General features: G+C 44.8%; 3 protein-coding genes across 7 annotated transcripts in view; 1 reads left to right on the forward strand and 2 right to left on the reverse strand.

The window, feature by feature from the left end:
- Positions 1 to 20583, reverse strand: part of LOC308575582 (uncharacterized protein) — a 288973-nt gene that overhangs the window by 94860 nt on the left and 173530 nt on the right. The gene's annotated exons all lie outside the window — the stretch shown is intronic.
- On the reverse strand, positions 2406 to 12693 carry GPR65 (G protein-coupled receptor 65). Of its 3 annotated transcripts, XR_014002854.1 has the most exons (4): positions 12574 to 12693; positions 5445 to 6918; positions 4327 to 4777; positions 2406 to 2760 (listed from the first exon to the last, which is right to left on the reverse strand). XR_014002854.1 is itself a non-coding variant. In XM_081174287.1 (2 exons), the coding sequence occupies exon 2, from the start codon at positions 6756 to 6758 to the stop codon at positions 5703 to 5705; it is 1056 nt and encodes a 351-aa protein (XP_081030413.1). In that variant the 5' UTR covers positions 6759 to 6918; positions 12574 to 12693; the 3' UTR covers positions 5208 to 5702. The 3 variants fall into 3 exon arrangements, 2 of the variants coding, with proteins under 2 accessions (XP_081030413.1, XP_081030414.1); XM_081174287.1 differs by lacking the exons at positions 2406 to 2760; positions 4327 to 4777 and having other exon boundaries at positions 5208 to 6918; XM_081174288.1 differs by lacking the exons at positions 2406 to 2760; positions 4327 to 4777 and having other exon boundaries at positions 5208 to 6918; positions 12579 to 12661.
- Positions 17648 to 20583, forward strand: part of GALC (galactosylceramidase) — a 38675-nt gene continuing 35739 nt past the window's right edge. The window contains exons 1-2 of one of the 3 annotated variants that reach the window (XM_081173158.1): positions 17648 to 18113; positions 19212 to 19280. In XM_081173158.1, coding sequence (XP_081029284.1) covers positions 17982 to 18113; positions 19212 to 19280 — 201 coding nt within the window. In that variant the 5' untranslated portion in view covers positions 17648 to 17981. The remainder of the gene's footprint in view (positions 18114 to 19211; positions 19281 to 20583) is intronic. The other 2 variants (XM_081173157.1, XM_081173159.1) reach the window with 2 other exon arrangements.

A 20583-nucleotide genomic window follows, 5' to 3' on the forward strand; every position in this document is an offset into this window, starting at 1 on the left:
GTCTGTTTTGTTACTTGTATGTTACTGATAGCTGTCTTTTATTTTATTCCCCTCTGTGCAAATCTTGAACGAAAGACAAGTTGTAATTTTCTAAAACCAAACCAAATCATCCATCCTATGAACATTTGCTTCCATTGACCTCAGTGGAATTCATTTTTGAGTAAACATGCGAATGATCAGCCTGCAATGCCCAATCCATTTACTGTGTTTTTATTATACTGATCATTCCCAGCAGAGAAAGTGCATCTTAACAGAGCTATGCTAATGACTTTTTTCCTTTTCCTTTTTTTGCCTACACACTGTAATTACTTCCCACTTTCACTCATTTCTCGTTCTCCACATTTTATTTCATGGGCTGTGTACAGTGTGCTGGGATTTGTAGCTCTGTGAGTGGTAAACTCCAGTGCTTTAAACATATGGGGTGTGTGCAGCCAAGGTCCCCACCTTCCCACAAGAAATTAGAATAGAAATAAAAGTGCTTCCTCTGATCAGGAAAGCCCCAGAAAGCCTCATTCTAAGCAGAGTTGCTTGGAAGGCCTCACTGAGTTACATGGGAATGACTCCCAAATAAATGCACACAGGATAACCATTCTGTGATAATTATCTCTGTGTGGAAAGATAGGAAGAGTTATCCGAATCTTGGAGACCTCAGCATCATCTTCCATGTTGCTTATCCCTGAGGGATGCTGCGAATGACAGCTTTATCTTCCAGCAGCAACTGTCTCTTTTTGCACTGAGCTACCTCTGGGGAAGTATAAACTCCCTACTGTGGTAGTTGCAACATGAAATTGGCAATAAAGTGCTGGTGCCAGCACAAGTTAATAGACAGGAATAAATCTTCCGTGGAAAAGCTAATCCAACCTGTTAAGAGCGTCAATTTACTGGAAAGCATGGGTCTTTTAAGCCCTGTGGTCTTAAAAGTAGCTTGGTCTGCTGAAATATTAAGGGCGAATGCTCCTCAGACATTGATGGGGCAGTCCAGGAGTCCCCACCCCTCGCAGGTGAATCCCACACATTTTACGTGTTCTGTGTCTTCAGGAGTAGATCAGATCATAAAGGGTTCCAGCAAGATGAGGCATCTGTGGCCCTTCAGATGTTGGTGGGCTATAAATCCCACCATCCCTGATTGCTGACCATGTTGCCTAGGGCTGATGCAGGTCTGAGTCCAATAACATCAGGAGGTCCACTGGTTTTCCATCTCTGGCTTACAGCTTTCACTGATACCTTCTAACAGTTGATTTTGAGGGGTGGTGTATGAGCACTGTGTTAGAGCAATTAACTTCTTGAAATAGCACTTTTCCAGTTTCCAAGCTTTGGGTCATTAATTTGAAGCGTGTTGTAGTGTGACTTCTTTTAATTGGGTGGGATCTAGAACTCCTGCCTTTTATCTGTATAGCTGTGTTTTGGGGGTTTTACTCAGTTGTTCTTAATTGCTTTTAATGTAAGTCACTCTGGGTCACTCTTTGAGAAAAGCAACTAACAAATATAATAAACCATAAGAATATGAATAAGAATAATAGAGGAACCGAGAAGTTGTCTGAGTTCACAGCTGTGCATGCATATTGTTTGTGTATTAGCTGGGTTAAGGCAACATATTCCCAAACTCTTCCCTAAATGAAGACTTGGGACTTTAAGGCAGGAATTGCTTAATGATGATGTATTTTCCTGAGTAGTATATTCTATATCTCACTTTACTACGCAGAACTGCACTGCCATCTACTGAAAAACAACAGCTCTAACCATCCACTCTTTTTGTTAAGCAAGAGGGTGTTCACAAACAAGGGCAACTTCCAATTATTGTGCCAAGTCTGAGTTGCACTAATAAATCAAACACCTGAGGGATCGTTACATGGATGATGGAGAAAATTTGTTTTCCATTGCTCCAGGACCCAAATTAACAAGATCAAATTAGAAGAAATGGAATTTAGTCTAAAAATTAGGAAGAACTTCTCAAGAGTGTGAGCTGTAGAACAAATTGACTCAGAAAGTGGTGGGATCTCTTTTGTTAGATGTTTTGAACCCGAAGCCAGATGCCTACCTATTAGGGGTGCTGTAACAGTGCATTCCCAACATTGGCAGGAAGTTAGACTTGATAACCTTTGATGTTCGTTTATGATTCTGTCTACTCAGAAGAAAATTCATGTGAGGGAGATGGAGAAGCTACAGAGATGATTGTGCCAGAAGAGGCGCTAGTGGGGTTATTTTTTTTTTACTCAGACTGCCACTGACTCCGTGAGGCACCAGCTGTGAATGAGAGACCCAGAACCGAAAGAGAGGCATAAACTGCAGAGATAAGATTGCAACAGTAAGGCCTTTTGGGAGGTGAGGTTTGAACAGAAGCCTCCAACCCAGAGAATATGATAGAACCTGTGCCTAGAGAAAGGTGCAGTAGGGATAAGAAAGCATCAGGAGGTTTTGTTTTTATTAACAAGGAGGCTGTTCAATGTGGGTCACACCCCGGTAAGTGGTAGAGTATTGCAGCCTTAAACTTACTCAGAATTTCACATGCATTATCTTGGTAATCCACATGACAGACTCTGTCACTCTTAGCAATTCTGTTACATGTATATCATTTCTTAAGTAAGCGGCCTAGCCGGAGCAACTTGAACCTCCAAAGCAGAATTCTATTATTAGATCTGATTGATATAGATTTCACAATATTTTGCATACATAACAAAAAACAGGATGCTTCATGAATTTCCTAGGTAGCTGCAGGCTACACCAAAGTTAGTCGCTACGCCCTTGATAGTACAGTGGTGCCTCGCAAGACGAAATTAATTCGTTCCGCAATTCTCTTCGTCTTGCGGTTTTTTCGTCTTGCGATGCACGGTTTCCCATAGGAATGCATTGAAAATCAATTAATGCGTTCCTAGGGAAACCGACTTCAGACCAGGTCCGGGGACAGTCTGTCCCCGGACCTCTTCTGAAGGCTGGGGGGGGACAAGGGCTTTTCTTCCCACCCCCAGCATTTTAAAAAACCCTGGGACAGCGGAGGACTTCTCCGCTGTGCGGGGCTATCTTAAAATGCTGGCGGGCAGCATTTTAAAATCGCTCCGGACAGCGGAGGACTTCTCCGCTGTCCGGGGCGATTTAAAAGCCCCTGGGAAGGCAGGCAGGGGGGACAAAGACTTTCGCCCCCTGCCCGCCTTCAGAAGGTGTTCCCGCCCCCCGCCCCACTTCGGAACAGCTTTCCGAAGTGGGGCGGATGGGGCAGGTGTCCCCGCCCCCCCGCCCCACTTCGGAAGAGCTTTCCGAAGTGGGGCAGCAGGGCCAGGTGTTCCCGCCCCCCCTCCCCACTTCGGAAGAGCTTTCCGAAGTGGGGCGGCGGGGCCAGGTGTTCCCGCCCCCCCTCCCCACTTCGGAAGAGCTTTCCGAAGTGGGGCAGCGGGGCCAGGTGTTCCCGCCCCCACTCCCCACTTTGGAAGAGCTTTCCGAAGTGGGGCGGCGGGGCCAGGTGTCCCCGCCCCCCCGCCCCACTTCGAACAGCTTTCCGAAGTGGGGCGGCGGGGCCAGGTGTCCCCGCCCCCCCGCCCCACTTCGGAACAGCTTTCCGAAGTGGGGCGGCGGGGCCAGGTGTCCCCGCCCCCCTCCCCACTTCGGAAGAGCTTTCCGAAGTGGGGCGGCGGGGCCAGGTGTCCCCGCCCCCCCGCCCCACTTCGAACAGCTTTCCGAAGTGGGGCGGCGGGGCCAGGTGTCCCCGCCCCCCCGCCCCACTTCGGAACAGCTTTCCGAAGTGGGGCGGCGGGGCCAGGTGTCCCCGCCCCCCCTCCCCACTTCGGAACAGCTTTCCGAAGTGGGGCGGCGGGGGCAGGTGTCCCCGCCCCCACTCCCCACTTCGGAACAGCGTTTTAAAATGCTGGGGGTCGGGAGCGAAGCGCTGCCGACCCCCAGCATTTTAAAATCTTCCCAGGACACGGGGAGATTTTAAAATGCTGGGGGTCTGCAGCGCTTCGCTCCCGACCCCCAGCATTTTAAAATCTTCCCAGGACACGGGGAGATTTTAAAATGCTGGGGGTCTGCAGGGCTTCGCTCCCGACCCCCAGCATTTTAAGATCGCCCGGGGCAGGCGGGGGGAGGCAGGCGGGGGGGGAGCAAAGACTTTTGCCCCCCGCCGGCCTTCAGAAGAGGTCCTCTTCTGAAGGCCGGCTGTGGGCGAAAGTCTTTGCTCCTGACCGCCAGCATTTCCCTATGGGCTTTCGTCTTGCGATGCAAGCCCATAGGGAAATTCGTCTTGCGAAGCGCCTCCAAAACAGAAAACCCTTTCGTCTTGCGGGTTTTCCGTCTTGGGAGGCATTCGTCTTGCGGGGTACCACTGTATCAGGTTACTATTTTTCCATTTCCTGCATTGCATGTTCTTCTAGCTAGCAACATATGGGGTAAGATGACTTGATAAAAGCCCTGACGTAAAATCAAGGAAAATAACACCAGGGTGCATCTAGATAAAGTGCACAGGAAATTATGAGCTGTACACCTGTGGTCCCCCATGCTGTTTCAGAAGTAGCACAAGACAGTTTGTTTGGGAGACAAAGGGCTTATCCACATAATGTAGATTTGAAGCTGCTTGTGCCTCAATGTGTCTGGCATTGTCTTTATGACATCTTTCCCATTGACCTGGCAGCCAGGAATTTGGCCATGCCAAGCCATCAATGGTGGTTTCTTTCTCTTGTGCACTAATAGGGAAGAGCACTGGTGTGTTGAAATCAGTGGTTGAGAGTGGTGTGTACATGGTAAATCATTAACTATGGTTTACTGCATCAAGTGAATGATACCATTATTTCTAGCCCCCTCTCAACATCTTGGCCTATGAGCAGCAGAGTTCAGTTTAAGCTTCTATTTTCCCTAATTTATCCTCCCTTAAGGTTTCCTTTTCCACTTATGGTTCTGTTTTCTGGGCCCATGATGTTTTGACCGTACAGTCATACCTCAGGTTACAGATGCTTCAGGTTGCATTTTTTTTTTTTGGGTTACAGACCCACAGAAACAGGAAGTACTGGAATGGGTTACTTCCTGGTTTCGGTAGTTGCACTAAATCGTACTTTGCGCATGAGCAGAAACGCTGAATCGCAACCTGCGCGTGTGCAGACGCGCTGCTGTGGGTTGCGAACGTGCATCCCACACGGATCACGTTCGCAACCCGAGCGTCCACTGTACAACAAAGAGCAGTTTCTAACTTAAAACAGAAAGCAATAGAATGATCTAGAACAGCCTTCATGTGCACATAATACATTTTATTTTATAATAAATTAAACTTTCACCCAGACTTTTTAAAAAAGCAGTCATGCCAATGTGGAAATATGGCAAACTGAATTTGACGGTGAAGGGGGCGGGGGGAGAGAGAAGCCAAACTTTACAGCTTCATTCATTTCAAACTCCCACTCCAAGTATCTTTTGCCAGGGAAGCGTAAAGCAGCTGCCTTAGATACTGGGGGGATGGGGAGTGGGACCAAGATATTGGAGAACAGAGTTGTGCATACCCCTGTCCTTAGGTGTGGTGGAAGACAGTGACCCAATGCCAGTGATGAAGTAAGATTCAGCTGGGAGTCCAGTCAGCTTCTGGTTTGGGATGAGGACACCACCTTGTTCTTTTCTTCAGGCACAAAAAAGCTGGTCCTTTTCACTCACACAGCCAGAGGCCGATGAGACTTGAACTCCAACAACTTACAGAGGGCCACAGCGCCCCCTCCCATTCCTGTATCTCTGCTCTATAGCACAGTTTCTGATTTCAGAACCATCATGGCTTTCTCCTGTGAACTACTGGAAATGGTAACCTTTTGTGAAAGTTGTGCATCTCTTTGGCTCTCAGAAGAGCCGCACTTGAGCATGTTCCAAATATCCATTCTTCCAGTTTCACTCACGAAGCAGTAGAGAATTGGGTCAGCTATACAGTTCAGACTCGTCAGTGCAGTTGTAATCCTGTAAGGTATAAACATCCTCTCGGCAGCGTCACAGCCACAGCCACAGTCACACTCACATGGCTCAGTGATACTGCGAATGAACAGAACGACATGATATGGAGTGAAGCACAAAAAGAAAGTGACGACGATGCTCAGCAATAAGTGGTTGATTTTCCTCTTGTCCCTGTTTCGGGTTGCTTGATTGTTCTTCACGGCTCGGTATATTTTCTGGTAGCAGAAGACCATGATGGCTAGTGGGATTGCATACCCCACAACCACACGGTAAAAGTTCAATTGGGCCTGCCAGTTTACTAGAGGGTATGTATCATAACAAAATGTATGGTTTGTGGATACAAATGTTTCATTAAATATGTCTTCGTTCTTTAAAACCTGATAGTTTGACATGATTTCGAAGGCCCAGACAAAGATAGAGGCAAGCAAGGCAAATCTTCTTGTACGCAAATAATGGAACCTCATTGGGTAGACTACAGCTAAGTATCTATCAATGGAAATGCAGGTGAGAAATGCTGAGCTGGTATAATAATTCAAGTACTTAAGGAAAACAGAAAAAGTGCAAAGTTGCTGGGAAAGGTCCCAGTTATCCTCATTCTGAGCATAATAAATCCATAGAGGCAGGGTCAAAGTGTAAAGCAGGTCAGCTAAAGCTAAATTTAAAAGATAGATGCCCAACTCATTTTTTTGCTTTATTTGGCTGTAGGATATATAAAGGGATGCAGAGTTGGCAGGAATACTGATAATAATCAAAATGCTGTAGAGAACAGGAAACAAATGTTGATCTAGTTCGTAAGTTACAAGACAAGTTGTTGCATTGCATAATGATTTATTACAGGCCATTCTTTCCATTAAGACCAGTTCACTCCAGATGGAAGGGATATGATGCCAAAAATTACTAGTTGTCCCAATCCAATTTTGGGTCTCAGAAGAGCAGATAATAGGTTCTTATGGTCCAGATTGTCAACCTTCACCAAAATGCAATTCACTGCGTTTTGTTTTTGTTTCTTTGCTGCAAAGGAGAGAAAGAAAAGATGCAATTAGATGGTTTGTTTAGTTACTCTGATCGAGACAATTGTCAATGATGCTCAAAGCAAAAAACAGTAGTAAAAGGATGGAGATGATTAAAGGTACTGCTGTACATCTGTCATTTTGGGTGGCTTTAGGGTCTCTTTCCCTCTTTTAAAATTCTGAAAGGAAGGAAAACTGAGCAATGAAGGACCATCAAGAAGGAATGGCTCATGTCCAGAACAATCTCTGAGGGAGAAAATAACACAGCACAGATTAGAATAGCTACAAAGAAGTACAAAAACGGAGCCAGTGTAGTTAAATTGCAGGATCACTTGCTGAAAGAAGAAAAATAAAAAGACCACAAACTGTAGTGAACTCTGATAAGGTAAGCAAAGGAAGAATGTGTGAAGCAAATTCCGAAAAGCAAACATTTATTTAAATGCACCATTAGCAAGAATCCACCCAATGAGACGGAGCAAGGTCTAGACAAAGAAAAAATGTGGGAGGATTAAAATACCTGAGGGAGGACAGAGAGGTCACAGAGAAGGTAGATAAATTCTTTGCATTGGTTTTTACTGTGGAATCATAGAATTGTAGAGTTGGAAGGGACCCCAAGTCCAACCCCTGCAACGCAGGAATCTCAAGTGAAGCATCCATGACAGATGGCCATCTAACCTCTGCTAAAAACCTCCAAGGAGAGTCCGTAACCTCCTGAGGGAGATTGTTTCCATGTTGAACAGCTCTTACTGTCAGAAAGTTTTTCCTGATGTTTAGTTGGAATCTCCTTTCTTGTAACTTGAAGCCGTTGGTTTAAGTCCTACCCTTCAGAGCAGGAGAAAACAACCTTCTTTCCTCTTCCATGTGGCAGCTCTTCAGATATTTGAAGATGAACATCATATCTCCTCTTTTCCAGGCTAAACATACCCAGCTCCTTCAACCATAAAGCTTGATTTCCAGACCCTTGATCATCTTGCTTGCCCTCCTCGGCACACATTCTAGCTTGTCAATATGCTTCCTAAATTGTGGTGCCCAGACTTGGACACAGTATTCCAGGTGTGGTCTGACCAACGCAGAATAGAGTGGGACTATTATTTCCCTGGATCTGGACACTATATTTCAGTATAAGGCAAGTTTCTGTCTTCCTATATAACACAACATTCCGTTCAGATGACATTCATTCAAGAGTTCACCAAAAATACACTACAAAGAAGAAGTCCAGAATATGAAACAACATGGCTTAGTATGAATGAGTGAGTGAGGGCACTCTATTCCTCTCTAGTCATTCTGCAGCTGTGTTGCACTGAGGTAAAGCCATAGTTTGGCCCAGCATATTGTCCAAACCCAAGTTCATAAGTGGTTTGCCCAGATAAGCTCATATCTTAGATCTGGGCAAACCACGAGCCATGATTGTTTGGAATTGGGCTGGGGGAGAAATTTGCATTTGCTGGTGAACCAACCTAATTCACGCTTCTGAAATAGGGGCATGGGCAAAACACAGCCATCCTTCAAAATTCACACTTCTCTGTATTTTACAATGCAGTATTCCAGCCAAGTAATGTTTACTAAACGAAATGCATTTACAGTGGTGCCTCGCAAGACGAAATTAATCCGTTCCGCGAGTCTCTTCGTCTAGCGGTTTTTTCGTCTTGCGAAGCAACCCTATTAGCGGCTTAGCGGATTAGCTCTATTAGCGGCTATTAATTAGCGGTTTAGCGGCTATTAAAGGCTTAGCGGATTAGCGGCTAAAAGGCTATTAGTGGCTATTAAAGGCTTAGCGGATTAGCGGCTAAAAGGCTATTAGCGGATTAGCAGCTTAGAAAAAGGGGGGGGAAAGCGAAAAAAAATCGGAACACTCGCAAGACGTTTTCGTCTTGCAAAGCAAGCCCATAGAGAAAATCGTCTTGCGAAGCAGCTCAAAAACGGAAAACCCTTTCGTCTAGCGGGTTTTCCGTCTTGCGAGGCATTCGTCTTGCGGGGCACCACTGTACTAGAGTAAGGTGTGCATAAACATGCATATATGCCTGAAAACAGCATACAGAAATGAATTATAGAACAGGAAAACGCTTTGCAGAAATGTGTTTATTAGGCAAAATCGCAAGCAAAAATTTGTATTAGGAGAAATTCTTACTAAAATGCTGCTGAATTTTCATGAGGATAGAAATGCGGAGAACTAAATTTAAGAGGGGGGTGGAATGAGGAACTGAGAGAAACTGAAATTGACAGATTTGCCCATCTCTAGACTGGAGAGTGCTAAACCACAATCTAAGGTTTGCACGACATGCTAAGGCAAAGAAGCCTGTGTGTGAGAGATGCAGGGCTGGAGCAATGGTGCACACTATACACTAGTAATGCGAGACATTAATGGGAGTGGATATATGTCATTTGATCAGCGTTGTAGACCCTAGCCAATAAGTGCTTTGGCCTTCAAGAATCCACACTGCACACTTGCTAAAATAAATGTAGTAGCAGGAGGGTGGGTGGGGGAGGAAGGTCACTTTCCAAGCTAATCTGTATGGATTTGTGTTTTGGGGAAAATAACTGTAGGAAGAGAATTATGACTATTATATTTATTTATATCCTGCCTTTTTCCCAGCCTGAGACTCAAGGCGGCTTACACAGATGAAACAGAACAAGCTAAAAACATAGAAAAGACTATCATTAAAATGTAGTTAAACACTAATAGAATTAAAATAATATACAAAGATCCATTAAAAAAAAGACAATAACAATAAAAAACCCCCACAGCACCAACCTTTTCCTTTAAAAGAGTCAGTTCACAAAGGCCTTTTGAAATAGAAAAGGACAGAAGGACAGAAAGGAGGGAGCCGGTCTAACTTTTTTAGGAAGGGAGTTCCAAACTCTGGGAGCAGCCAGCAAGAAGAATTTGTCTGGGTTAGAATCATAGAATCATAGAGTTGGAAGAGACCACAAGGGCCATCGAGTCCAACCCCCTGCCAAGCAGGAAACACCATCAGAGCACTCCTGACATATGGTTGTCAAGCCTCTGCTTAAAGACCTCCAAAGGAGGAGACTCCACCACACTCCTTGGCAGCAAATTCCACTGTCGAACAGCTCTTACTGTCAGGAAGTTCTTCCTAATGTTTAGGTGGAATCTTCTTTCTTGTAGTTTGGATCCATTGCTCCGTGTCCGCTTCTCTGGAGCAGCAGAAAACAACCTTTCTCCCTCCTCTATGTGACATCCTTTTATATATTTGAACATGGCTATCATATCACCCCTTAACCTCCTCTTCTCCAGGCTAAACATGCCCAGCTCCCTTAGCCGTTCCTCATAAGGCATCGTTTCCAGGCCTTTGACCATTTTGGTTGCCCTCCTCTGGACACGTTCCAGTTTGTCAGTGTCCTTCTTGAACTGTGGTGCCAAGAACTGGGTTCCTGCTGATACCTTTGCAACAATTGCACTCTCCAAGTGCAGAAATACTTTTGTTTGGAAGCAACTCTGAAATTGCTAGTCCTACTCAGAGTAGACCCATGGAAAGGAACGAACCTTAATTATTCAGGTCCATTAACTTCAGCGGGTCTGTTCTGAGCAGGACTAGCACAGGATAGAACCCTGGAGGTTTTTTTAGAGTTATAAACTGGTTCATAATAATTGCACTTGTCAAGTTGTTTTCCAGGACACACACACACACACACACACACACACACACACACAAATATTATTGCAGGCTTCTGAAGCAGGGGGTATTAGTTAACTGGCCATTACAGAGAGCAACTCTAACAGTGGTGTAACGTGGGTTGTCAGTGCCCAGGACCGTGTGAAGGGGTGGGAGGGAAGCAGATCAAGTACTCGTGCACATTCAACTGCCTAATGGCATCCGCATCACCCAGGAGATCACAGCCACAGAAATAAGAAAAGAAGAGTCATTCTGTAGTCTGGAAAGGTCACTTCCTGGTTCGTATGGAGAAGCCATTTTCAATGGAGCCCAGCAACGGAAACCCGCAGCTGTATTGAGGTGGCACCAGGTGTTGAAATTTTTGTGCCCCTAACAATTTTGCACCTGTGCTATGCCACTGAATTCTAATTAGGTGTATTTAGAAGAAAATCCCACTAAATGTGTTGAAGACTTCAGTCATAAAATTGAGCTTAGAATAGGGGTACGTTTGCCGAAGAACACAAGGAGAGCCTCCTTGTTCAGGCCAATGGCCCATCGAGTTCAACATCCTTTTCTCCCAGTGGCAAATCCGATGCTTATGGGAGCCCTGAAAGCAGGGCCTGAGTGCAACAAGACTTTACTCACTTGTGATCCCCATCAGCTGGTATTCGAAGGAGGATGAATATGCCCATCAATGATAGCCTTATCCTCCATGAATTTGTCAAATCCATAAACTCATATACTCAGAATTGTAGAGTTGGAAAGGACCATAAGGGTCATCTAGTCCAACCCCCTGCAACGCAGGAATTTTTTGCCCAACATAGGGCTCGAACCCATGACCCGAGATTAAGAGTCTCTTTTTATAACAATTTTTAATTGAATTTTCAAACAATTAACATATATACTTCAATAAATAACAATTTTGTCTTTGCTTGACTTCCCACCCCATTTCCCATGGTGTTTTAATTTATCCCTCTCTGCTGCACATTGCATGAGATTAAGAGTCTCATGTTCTACTGACTGAGCTATCTTCTTTGAAAGCTGTCCGTGTTGATGGCCATCACTCTATTGCAGAATACCTGGAACTCAGAGAACATTCAGCAACATTTCCTATCTATAGAAGCACTCTCTCTCTCTCTGCTAATACAGTGGTATTTGCATGCACTCAGAGATAAGGGGGACGATGGAGACCTGATGAACTCTTGTTGCACTTGTGTCTGAGTGCACGCTTGCATGCACACACTAAGGACAAAAGCGTTTTCTGAAAGAGAGGATGGAGATTTACCACGGACAGATTCCAGAAAGACGGGACAATTGGAGCACAAGGCCGCAACCTTTTACAAAGCTGTTCTTTATTAATCACCCCCTTAGATGCTAGCTGCCCTCCACTGGCTTCCGAAACAGTTTAGTGGAGGGATCCAACAATTTATTTATTTTTTATTTCATAAAATGTATATACTTCTTGACTGTAAAAAGGACCGTGGAGCAGGTGTTCACCCACCCACATCAACACAGGGCACAGGGAGGGGGGGGAAAGAAAAGAAAGCCAAGGGTGCACCGGCCAATCTATCTATACAATGCTCCAAAACCTGGGCCAGAAAAACATTACTGATCTGTTTCTTTGTTTGTATATAGTTTTTAGAAGTTACAGGTAAATGTATTTTGAAACAGTTTATGTCATTGTCTGTCAAGAGGAAACCTCTTGTGTCACCCTTAGTTTGATGACATAGATGCCAAATCCCTGGGGCGCTGCGTGCCCAAACACGCACAAAATTCCCCATGAAAGTGCTGGGCACCCATAAATTTCAGTGTCAGGGCCATGCACGCTGTATGGCACCCACAGTCCCGGGCACCCACAGTCCCGGGCACCCACAGTCAAAGGCCCAAGCTGGCACTGCTGTTTGATGATCTCGAACAGATCTCGTAGTTTCAGCCTTTATACCTAGCCTGAAACCTGTATTTCTAATTAAAACCACTCAGCAGACCATATTTCATACCAATATAAGAGAGTCTGTTAGTATTTTGTAAGAATTAGGACTTACCTTACTTCAGTTGTGACCTGCTCTGCTGCTTTGTTTTAGTTACTTTAGACACTTCAGCCTCAGAAGACAATGTGCTCTAATGAGAACCATTTCTCATGCAGAGACAGGAAATTGCTAGAGTAGTCTGCTTTGAGAGGTTAGGAAAAAGAGGAAACAACTTTGCAGTTGCTGGTGGTGATGGGAGGAAACCATGGTTTCTTTTCTGCCCACATGATCTGGAGCTTAAATCTTTTCACACTAATACTATTTGTACAGGGAAAGGGGCCATAAGGTTCACCAAGTCTTTACCTTACCAAAGAGGGAACACTAAAAGGATTACTATAGGGCTGGAGAGTCAGTCTGGATGATATTTGTGGGGGTCTCTTCAAGGCCTGTGATGTTCTCTGTGAGAGGTAAAAACCTGCAAGAGAAAATCTGTTGAACCAGCCAGAGCGGTCTCTCTCTTAGGTGCTCTCACCAACATCTCAAAGAGTGAGTTACGTTGCCATAGTGACAACTAAGTGATGGTCCTGTCCAGGAAGAGGACACATATTTCCTCACCTCCGTCATCTTAGGAAAACCATAACAGACCAAGCGGATATCTCTGTGTGAGAGACTTTGGACTGATGCTGTAATCTGGAGAGACAGAGACATGTGTTTGTGCTTCCTTGGAAGCCTAATGGGGAAGTAAAGACACCACAGTTTCCACTGATCATCATTCCAAGGAAACCACACCCTAGGAAAGCACAGGTAATCCTGGAGTCACTCCTTGAAGATTGGGATGTGTAATATAATAATAAGAATAATTTATTATTTGTACCCCACCCATCTGACTGAGTTTCCCCAGCGACTCTGGGTGGCTTTCAACAAAGATTAAAAATACATTAAAATGTCACACATTAAAAACTTCCCTGAACAGGGCTGCCTTCAGATGTCTTCTAAATGTCAGGAAGTTATTTATCTCTTTGACATCTGATGGGAGGGCGTTCCACAGGGCGGGCGCCACTCCTGAGAAGGCCCTCTGCCTGGTTCCCTGTAGCTTTGCTTCTTACAGTGAGGGAACCGCCAGAAGGCCCTCGGCGCTGGACCTTGGTGTCCGGGCAGAACGATGGGGGTGGAGATGCTCCTTCAGGTATACTGGGCCAAGGCTGTTTAGGGCTTTAAAGGTCAACACCAACACTTTGAATTGTGCTCGGAAACGTACTGGGAGCCAATGTAGGTCTTTCAAGACCGGTGTTATATGGTCTTGGCAGCCGCCCCCAGTCACCAGTCTAGCTGCCACATTCTGGATTAGTTGTAGTTTCCGGGTCACCTTCAAACGTAGCCCCACGTAGAGCGCATTGCAGTAGTCCAAGTGGGAGATACGTAACTAGAGCATGCACCACTCAGGCGAGACAGTCTGCGGGCAGGTACGCTCTCAGCTTGTGTACCATATGGAGCTGGTAGACAGCTGCCCTGGATACAGAATTGACCTGTGCCTCCATGGACAGCTGTGAGTCCAAAATGACACCTCAACAATATTCTCAGTTTCACTTACTTAGGGGGGAAACATTGCACAGCTTAGGCTCTGCAATGAGATTTATCATAGATTTATATACATATATGAAGCCCCTTTATTGCCACTGATTTTCACCTGACAATAAGTTAACTCTCAATTTTTTAACAAATCTGTTTCTCAGAAGAGATTATTTCATAGCTGGCTGACAAATGAACATACCCTCCTTGACCACAATCCAAGACAGACTTGGGTGTGTTTAATACCATTAGAATCAATAGGTGGCATTCACCTACATTTTTTTGTGATAGTGCAAGGGAATTTCCCTGCTCTCCTCTGCCCCACACCATCTCCAAATGTGCTCTGGAGGGCAAATTTAGGGGGTGCATAGGAAGAAAGAGAGAGGGAGATAGTTTCCTTGCACACGGAAAGAAACTTTGAGTTGACAATCTGATTAAGATAATTGCATCTTCTGCCTCTTTAACAGCGTCTTGGTTTGTGGATTTGGGCAGAAGTGTCTCATTTCTGCTTAACAAAATTCCTCCCAACATTTCATGTTGCATGAAAGCAGAAGCTGCTATTTACCACATTTTCCATTACATCTGGCTTTGGAAATGAGAAATGAAACTCTGAATCAAAAAGGTCTTTCAGTGGCACAGGATATTGCAGGGGAGGGTTTCTGTTCCATTTGCTGCACCCCTCCCAATTTTTCCTTTATTGGAGGTTTTAAAGCAGAGGTTGGATGGTCATCTGATACGAATGCTTTAGTTGAGATTCCTACATTGCAGGGGGTTGTACTAGATGACCCTTGTGGTTCCACCCAACTCATTCCATGATTCTGCTACTTAGGCATGCCTGACTCATCCTTGATTTGCAATATACAAGGCATAAACCATTTGCTGTAGTAGATTAGAAGCAATTATCTACCCAGTTTTGACACATTGTCAATGTATGACTTCAGGTAAACTCATCGACCCATTTGCCTTGGTAAAAGCGGAAGCTTGATTTGTACAACACCTTTGTCTGTCTAATCAATGAATCTGTCTAATGAGGATAAGGAAAAGCATTGAAAAGCGAGCACAGCCTCTGGGCAAAAGTATTGATACTGGGATGGAGACCAAAAAGGATTACCAATCTTACAAAGACAGGCTTGGAGACAGAGCCTAGGAGGGGCAAAAGAACAGAACAAAGTGCAGGGCAGGGAGAAGGCCAAAGCTCTCAATTTTGGTTTCTCTCTATTTCTCATTTTTCTCCTCTTAAGCTTAGCTCTCCACACCCGATTCAGGGTCTTTCTCTCTCTCCTAATTTACACATTTTCTATGTGGGTTGGCCTAATTCACATGTTTTCGCAAAGCATATTTTCTCTGATGTTTATATATTTCTTACTTGAATGCATTTTTCTATGTTACTTTCATAGGGACATAAGAAGCTGCCGTATACACTCAGACCCATTGATCTATCTAGCTCACTATTGTCTACACTGACTGCCAACAGATCTCCAGGGTTACAGGAATGGATCTCTTCCAGCCCTACCTGGAGAAGCCAGTGATTGAACCTGGAATTTTCTACATGAAAGGCAGATGCTCTGCCACTGAGCTATGGCACTTCCCAAGAGCTATTCCACTCCCCTTACCAATTTTCAGAAATATATGCATTTTTATGCACACTTTACATTTGCTTATTCATTTTTGTGCACATTACTCGGCTGGAAAACTGCACTGCAAAATTCAGAGAAGTGTGAATCTTGAAGGATGGCTGGGTTTCAGTTTGCACATTTTGGAAAGTACAAATTAGGTAGATTCACATTAAAATGCAAACAATCAAATTTCCGATCTTCTGGAGAACACCATGTTGGCTATCCCAGACTTGTGCAAAATTCACAGAGTAATGCATACCGATAAATTGATCATCCTGTGATGATTCAAACACAATAGTTCCCAGTCTCACTTTCCCAAGAGATACTCAACTTTTGATTGGCATACATGTTGCAAGCCACGTATGATTTATGACTCCATGATTCATGACTGTGTGCAATCCTAAGTATTTATACTATATATTTAGCATCACAATGACACTTAGGTGACTGTACACATCTGTAATTTAAAATAATGAGCTTAGGCTTCAACATTCAACAGCTGGAATGTACATCAATTAGCAGAAGCATTGCATAAAAACAAAACAAAAACAAACCATCAAGCCTTGATCTGTTATGTTTTAACTGATTTTTGCCTGAATACAAAACAATGAATGAATCAACAAACACTGTAGTGGTGAACTCAGAGCAGAGTCAATACATTTATACCATAACAAATAAATAATGTGAATATAGTACATTAAGATTGTTGCAAATTCCCACACCATGGAGAAACCTGGTTGGCTTATGGAGTACGTGTTTGTGTACTCACATAGCTAATGAAAAGAAACCAGGTTGCATCAGATTAACCAAATCGTGATGTTTAAGCTCACAATGAATATGGTTCTACTTTTCTGTGCTGGCTCCATGTTTTGGGGATCTCTAGTGCAAGATGTTTGGCGGGTGTGCTGAATTTTTCAATTCTCAAATTCTGAACATGTGGGGTACTAAGAGGTTGTAACATGACTTGGGAATTCAAAATATATTTGGGTTGAATTCACATGATTTAGTTTGCATGGTAAATAAAATGTAACGTTGCATAGAAATGATTAAAAATGATTGCCAAGTACTTGCAGTTATATTATAGTGTATATATTTATTTTATCTATATATATAGTATACATATTTTATATTTCCTGACACTTTCAGAAGGTAAAATTAAAATTATTTGGTTTTCCCAGTTTATTCTGTAGACCAGTGGGAGGGGTTGAGACCTTTAGAACAGTAGTATACACTTGTTCACACTAATAATATTTTTTGGGAGGTGGGGGGATTCCCATCATCTCCCTAAAAGAGAAAACAGGCTTACTTCCAAGTAAATGTGCACAGGATCAGGCTATAATCCTATGCACACTTCCTTAGCGAGCAAGCCCCACTGAACTCAAGCCTTCTTTTAACGTTACCAGGACTAGGGCTAGGGAGACCTGACCTGAAATCACACAGGCCACGAAGCTCAAGTCCTTTGTCAGGCTAGGTAGCCTAATCCTACCTCACAGAATTGTTGGGAGAAGACTGGAGGGCAGTGGTGGTAGGTGTGTGTGTGCGCGTGCAGAAAAGAATTCAGAGCTTCTTATTTGCATTTCAGTCACGCATTTTATTGCCATTTATACGGATATAGTTTCAAGCGGGATGAGGGGCGTCGCGTGTTGAGATCCCGGCATTGCAGGGAGTAGGGTCTCTTGCAAACCCGCAATTCTAGAATTCACTGCCTCAACTCCCCATCTCGTCCTCACAACAACCCTGCGAGGTAGGTGGAAGGTTGACAACCCACGAAGGACACCCAGCAAGCTTCTTGGAGGAAGGGCGAGCTCTACACGTGGGTAAGTAAAGTTAAATCGCCGTGGGCTGCCAGGCAGCCAAAAAAGGCCTACAGCGCTCAATCCTCCTCCTTGCAGCAATCCCCCCCTACTTCAAAAGATAGTCCTCGTCACGTGACTGCAATGACGCGGCGGGGACGTCATCGGAGGTGACGGGGGGGGGGCAGCCGCGGCGGCCGAGAATGGGATTCCGCGGTATGCGCGAAAAACCTCCCTTCTCTTTTCGCAGAACCACAACAACGGCGACGCAGCCGAAGTCAGGTGACCTCGCGCCACGTGACCGTGCTCGGGGTTTGGGGGAGTGGAGGCCTCGCGCCGTGGCTGACAGGATTTATGACAGGAGCCGGGAGGCGGCAGAGCAGCGCTGAGGCGACGCGGCTGCTCCTTCGTGCCGAGGCTGGAAGCGCGGCAGCCTCATTCATACATTCACCCGGTGAGGCTCCTCCCGTCCCGCCCTGTCCCCGGCTCAGCGCAGCGTGCGACGATGACTTGGGGGCTGTGGGGCTTCGCGCTGCTGGGCTGCAGCCTGGCCTCGGCCAGCGGCGTTTACCGGCTGGACGACGCGGTGGGGCTCGCCTCGGAGTTCGACGGCATCGGCGCCCTCAGCGGAGGCGGGGTAGGTTGGGCGGCGGGTGCTGCCGCTACCCCCGGTGTCTGTAGGCGCCTCACCCCGGTCCATGAGGGTCCACGCGCGGGAAATGCTTGTGTGTGTGTGTTGAGGGATCCTATAGAACTGCAGAGTTGGAAGGGACCCCCAAGGGTTATCCAGCACAAAATAATAATAATAGTAATAGTAATAGTAATAATAATAATAATAATAATAATAATAATAATAATAATAATAATTAGTTATACCTCGCCCATCTGGCTGGGTTTCCCCAGCCCCTCTGGACGGCTTCCAACAGAATATAGTGGTACCTCGGGTTACATACACTTCAGGTTACAGACTCTTCAGGTTACAGACTCTGCTAACCCAGAAATAGTACCTCAGGTTAAGAACTTTGCTTCAGGATGAGAACAGAAATCCGGCTCCTGCGGTGTGACAGCAGCAGCAGGCCCCATTAGCCAAAGTGGTGCTTCAGGCTAAGAATAGTTTCAGGTTAAGTACGGACCTCCAGAACAAATTAAGTACTTAACCCGAGGTACCACTGTATTAAAATACAATAATCTATTAAACATTAAAAGCTTCCCTAAACAGGGCTGCCCCTTGCAGTGCAGGAATCTCAGCTATAAAGCATCCAGGGCAGCTGCCCCCCCCCCACCTCTGCTTAAAACCGTTCCCTGTGTATCTGTGTGCTTTGTAACACAACCCCAGCCTCCAATAAAAACTAATTCAAACAAAAACACCCTTCGTGCAAGGAGGGAGACGGTTCCGCAGTCCAGCAGCTCTTCTGGTCAGGAAGTTTTTCCTGATGTTAATTCGGGAGGGTTATTGTTCCAGTCCGTTGCTATATTACACATTTTTGGTTTTTGGTTTTATATTATGAACCGCTTTGTGATCCACGGGTGATGGGCGGTATATAAATTTAATAATTAATTAACAGAGGTGTACTTAGGGGGTTGGTGAAACTGGCCTCCGGTTCGGGGTGCAAGCCCAAGTGTGTGTGCGTGCGTGCAACAATCACCTGTCAGATTATGGAGCGTATGATTTTTACATTTTACAGTATAGAGATATAAACAGTAACTCCAGAATTTTTCTTTTTTTCTCTTCTAGGCTACTTCCCGGCTTTTGGTGAATTACCCAGAACCTTATCGCTCTCAGATTTTGGATTATCTTTTTAAGGTAAGTGCGACATTGTTGTTCTTGTAGACTTTGACCTAGGGCAGTCATTGAATCAACCTCTTTTTGACCTTTTTTATTTCATTTAAGAAATGTTTTAGCTGTCCAGCCTTGTTAGCTATCCTAGGGTGTGTTGCATTATAAAACATCACATAAAAATAGTCGAACCAGAGCACATAAAATGCATCATCAAAATTCCATATAGGTGTTTCTATCCTGGGTGTCAACTGACTTTCTCGACCTCTCCAAGTCGTTGGAACAAATATGTCTTTAGTTGGCACTGAAAAGAAAGTAAGGCGGATCTCAGCCATACTTGTGAGGAAGGGTGTTTCATAACTGACGTGGCACTTAGTGCTCTGGCAGCTACATTCTGGACTGCCTTCAGGAGCTGCTCCATCTGTTAATGTGCGGACAGGTATTCTTTACTGTACTTATATTTTTATAAAACCTGTATGCAGTGCTTGATATCATGACCCAAACCTTATCAGTGCATTAATATCAACTTGCATTTTTTTGCCATGGTGTATGCTTGATGTTTGCTTTATACATCTGGCAAATAAGATGTAAGAATTTGAGCTAGGATGTTTTTCTTATTCTCACCCCCCCCCCCCCCGCCGCTTACTGTCGTGTTTATTGGCATTGATAATACTAGTCAAATAGCTTGTGGAAGCTTAGTGGCTGCTTAACTGTGACAAAGTGCTGTAAATTCATGTTGCAGTTGGGCTTGTAAATATTCTCAAGACAGGACCATCAGCGAAGCCTCAAACTCTCACTCCGTGAAACTAAGATGTACTGCTTTTCATTTCAACATTAAGAATGTTGACGAAAGACTGCAGTTCAGAATAGAATGTGAGAAATGTACTTACAGAAACAGCCTGGGTATTTGGGCAATGCTGAAGTGGTGAAGGAATATGGTGAGCAGCACAGTGCTGGGGCTTTTTCAGAGCAAGAATAATGTCTTCTTCTGGAGTGCTTAGGAAATTTACGGTCTTTCCTGGTAAATGAAATGGTAAATGATAATAATTATTCCAGTCCTCAACAAGGTCATCTAATGAGTCGCCAGGAGGAGCAGGGTCCCGCAAGGCTTGTCGGAATCTATCAGGATCCATCAGTTTTCGCGGACGAGCCCAAATAGGTTCGCCACCCGAGCAGGGGAGGAGCGGGAAGTCAATCTTGGGTTTCAGAGCGTAGTGATCAGACCATGGCATTTGAATCTCTTCCAAGAGGTTAAGACCTTTTTGGAGTTACTACGTGACACTGTTTACTACGTGAAGACAGCCGGCAAGTTTCAAATCCATGGGATATG

This window comes from Podarcis bocagei (genome assembly GCF_964188305.1).
Source record: "Podarcis bocagei genome assembly, chromosome: 1".
Lineage (NCBI taxonomy): Eukaryota > Metazoa > Chordata > Lepidosauria > Squamata > Lacertidae > Podarcis > Podarcis bocagei.

Bases quoted from the DNA above. Each gene is read 5' to 3' on its own strand.
- GPR65 (XM_081174287.1), bottom strand. From the start codon at position 6,758: ATGGAAAGAATGGCCTGTAATAAATCATTATGCAATGCAACAACTTGT.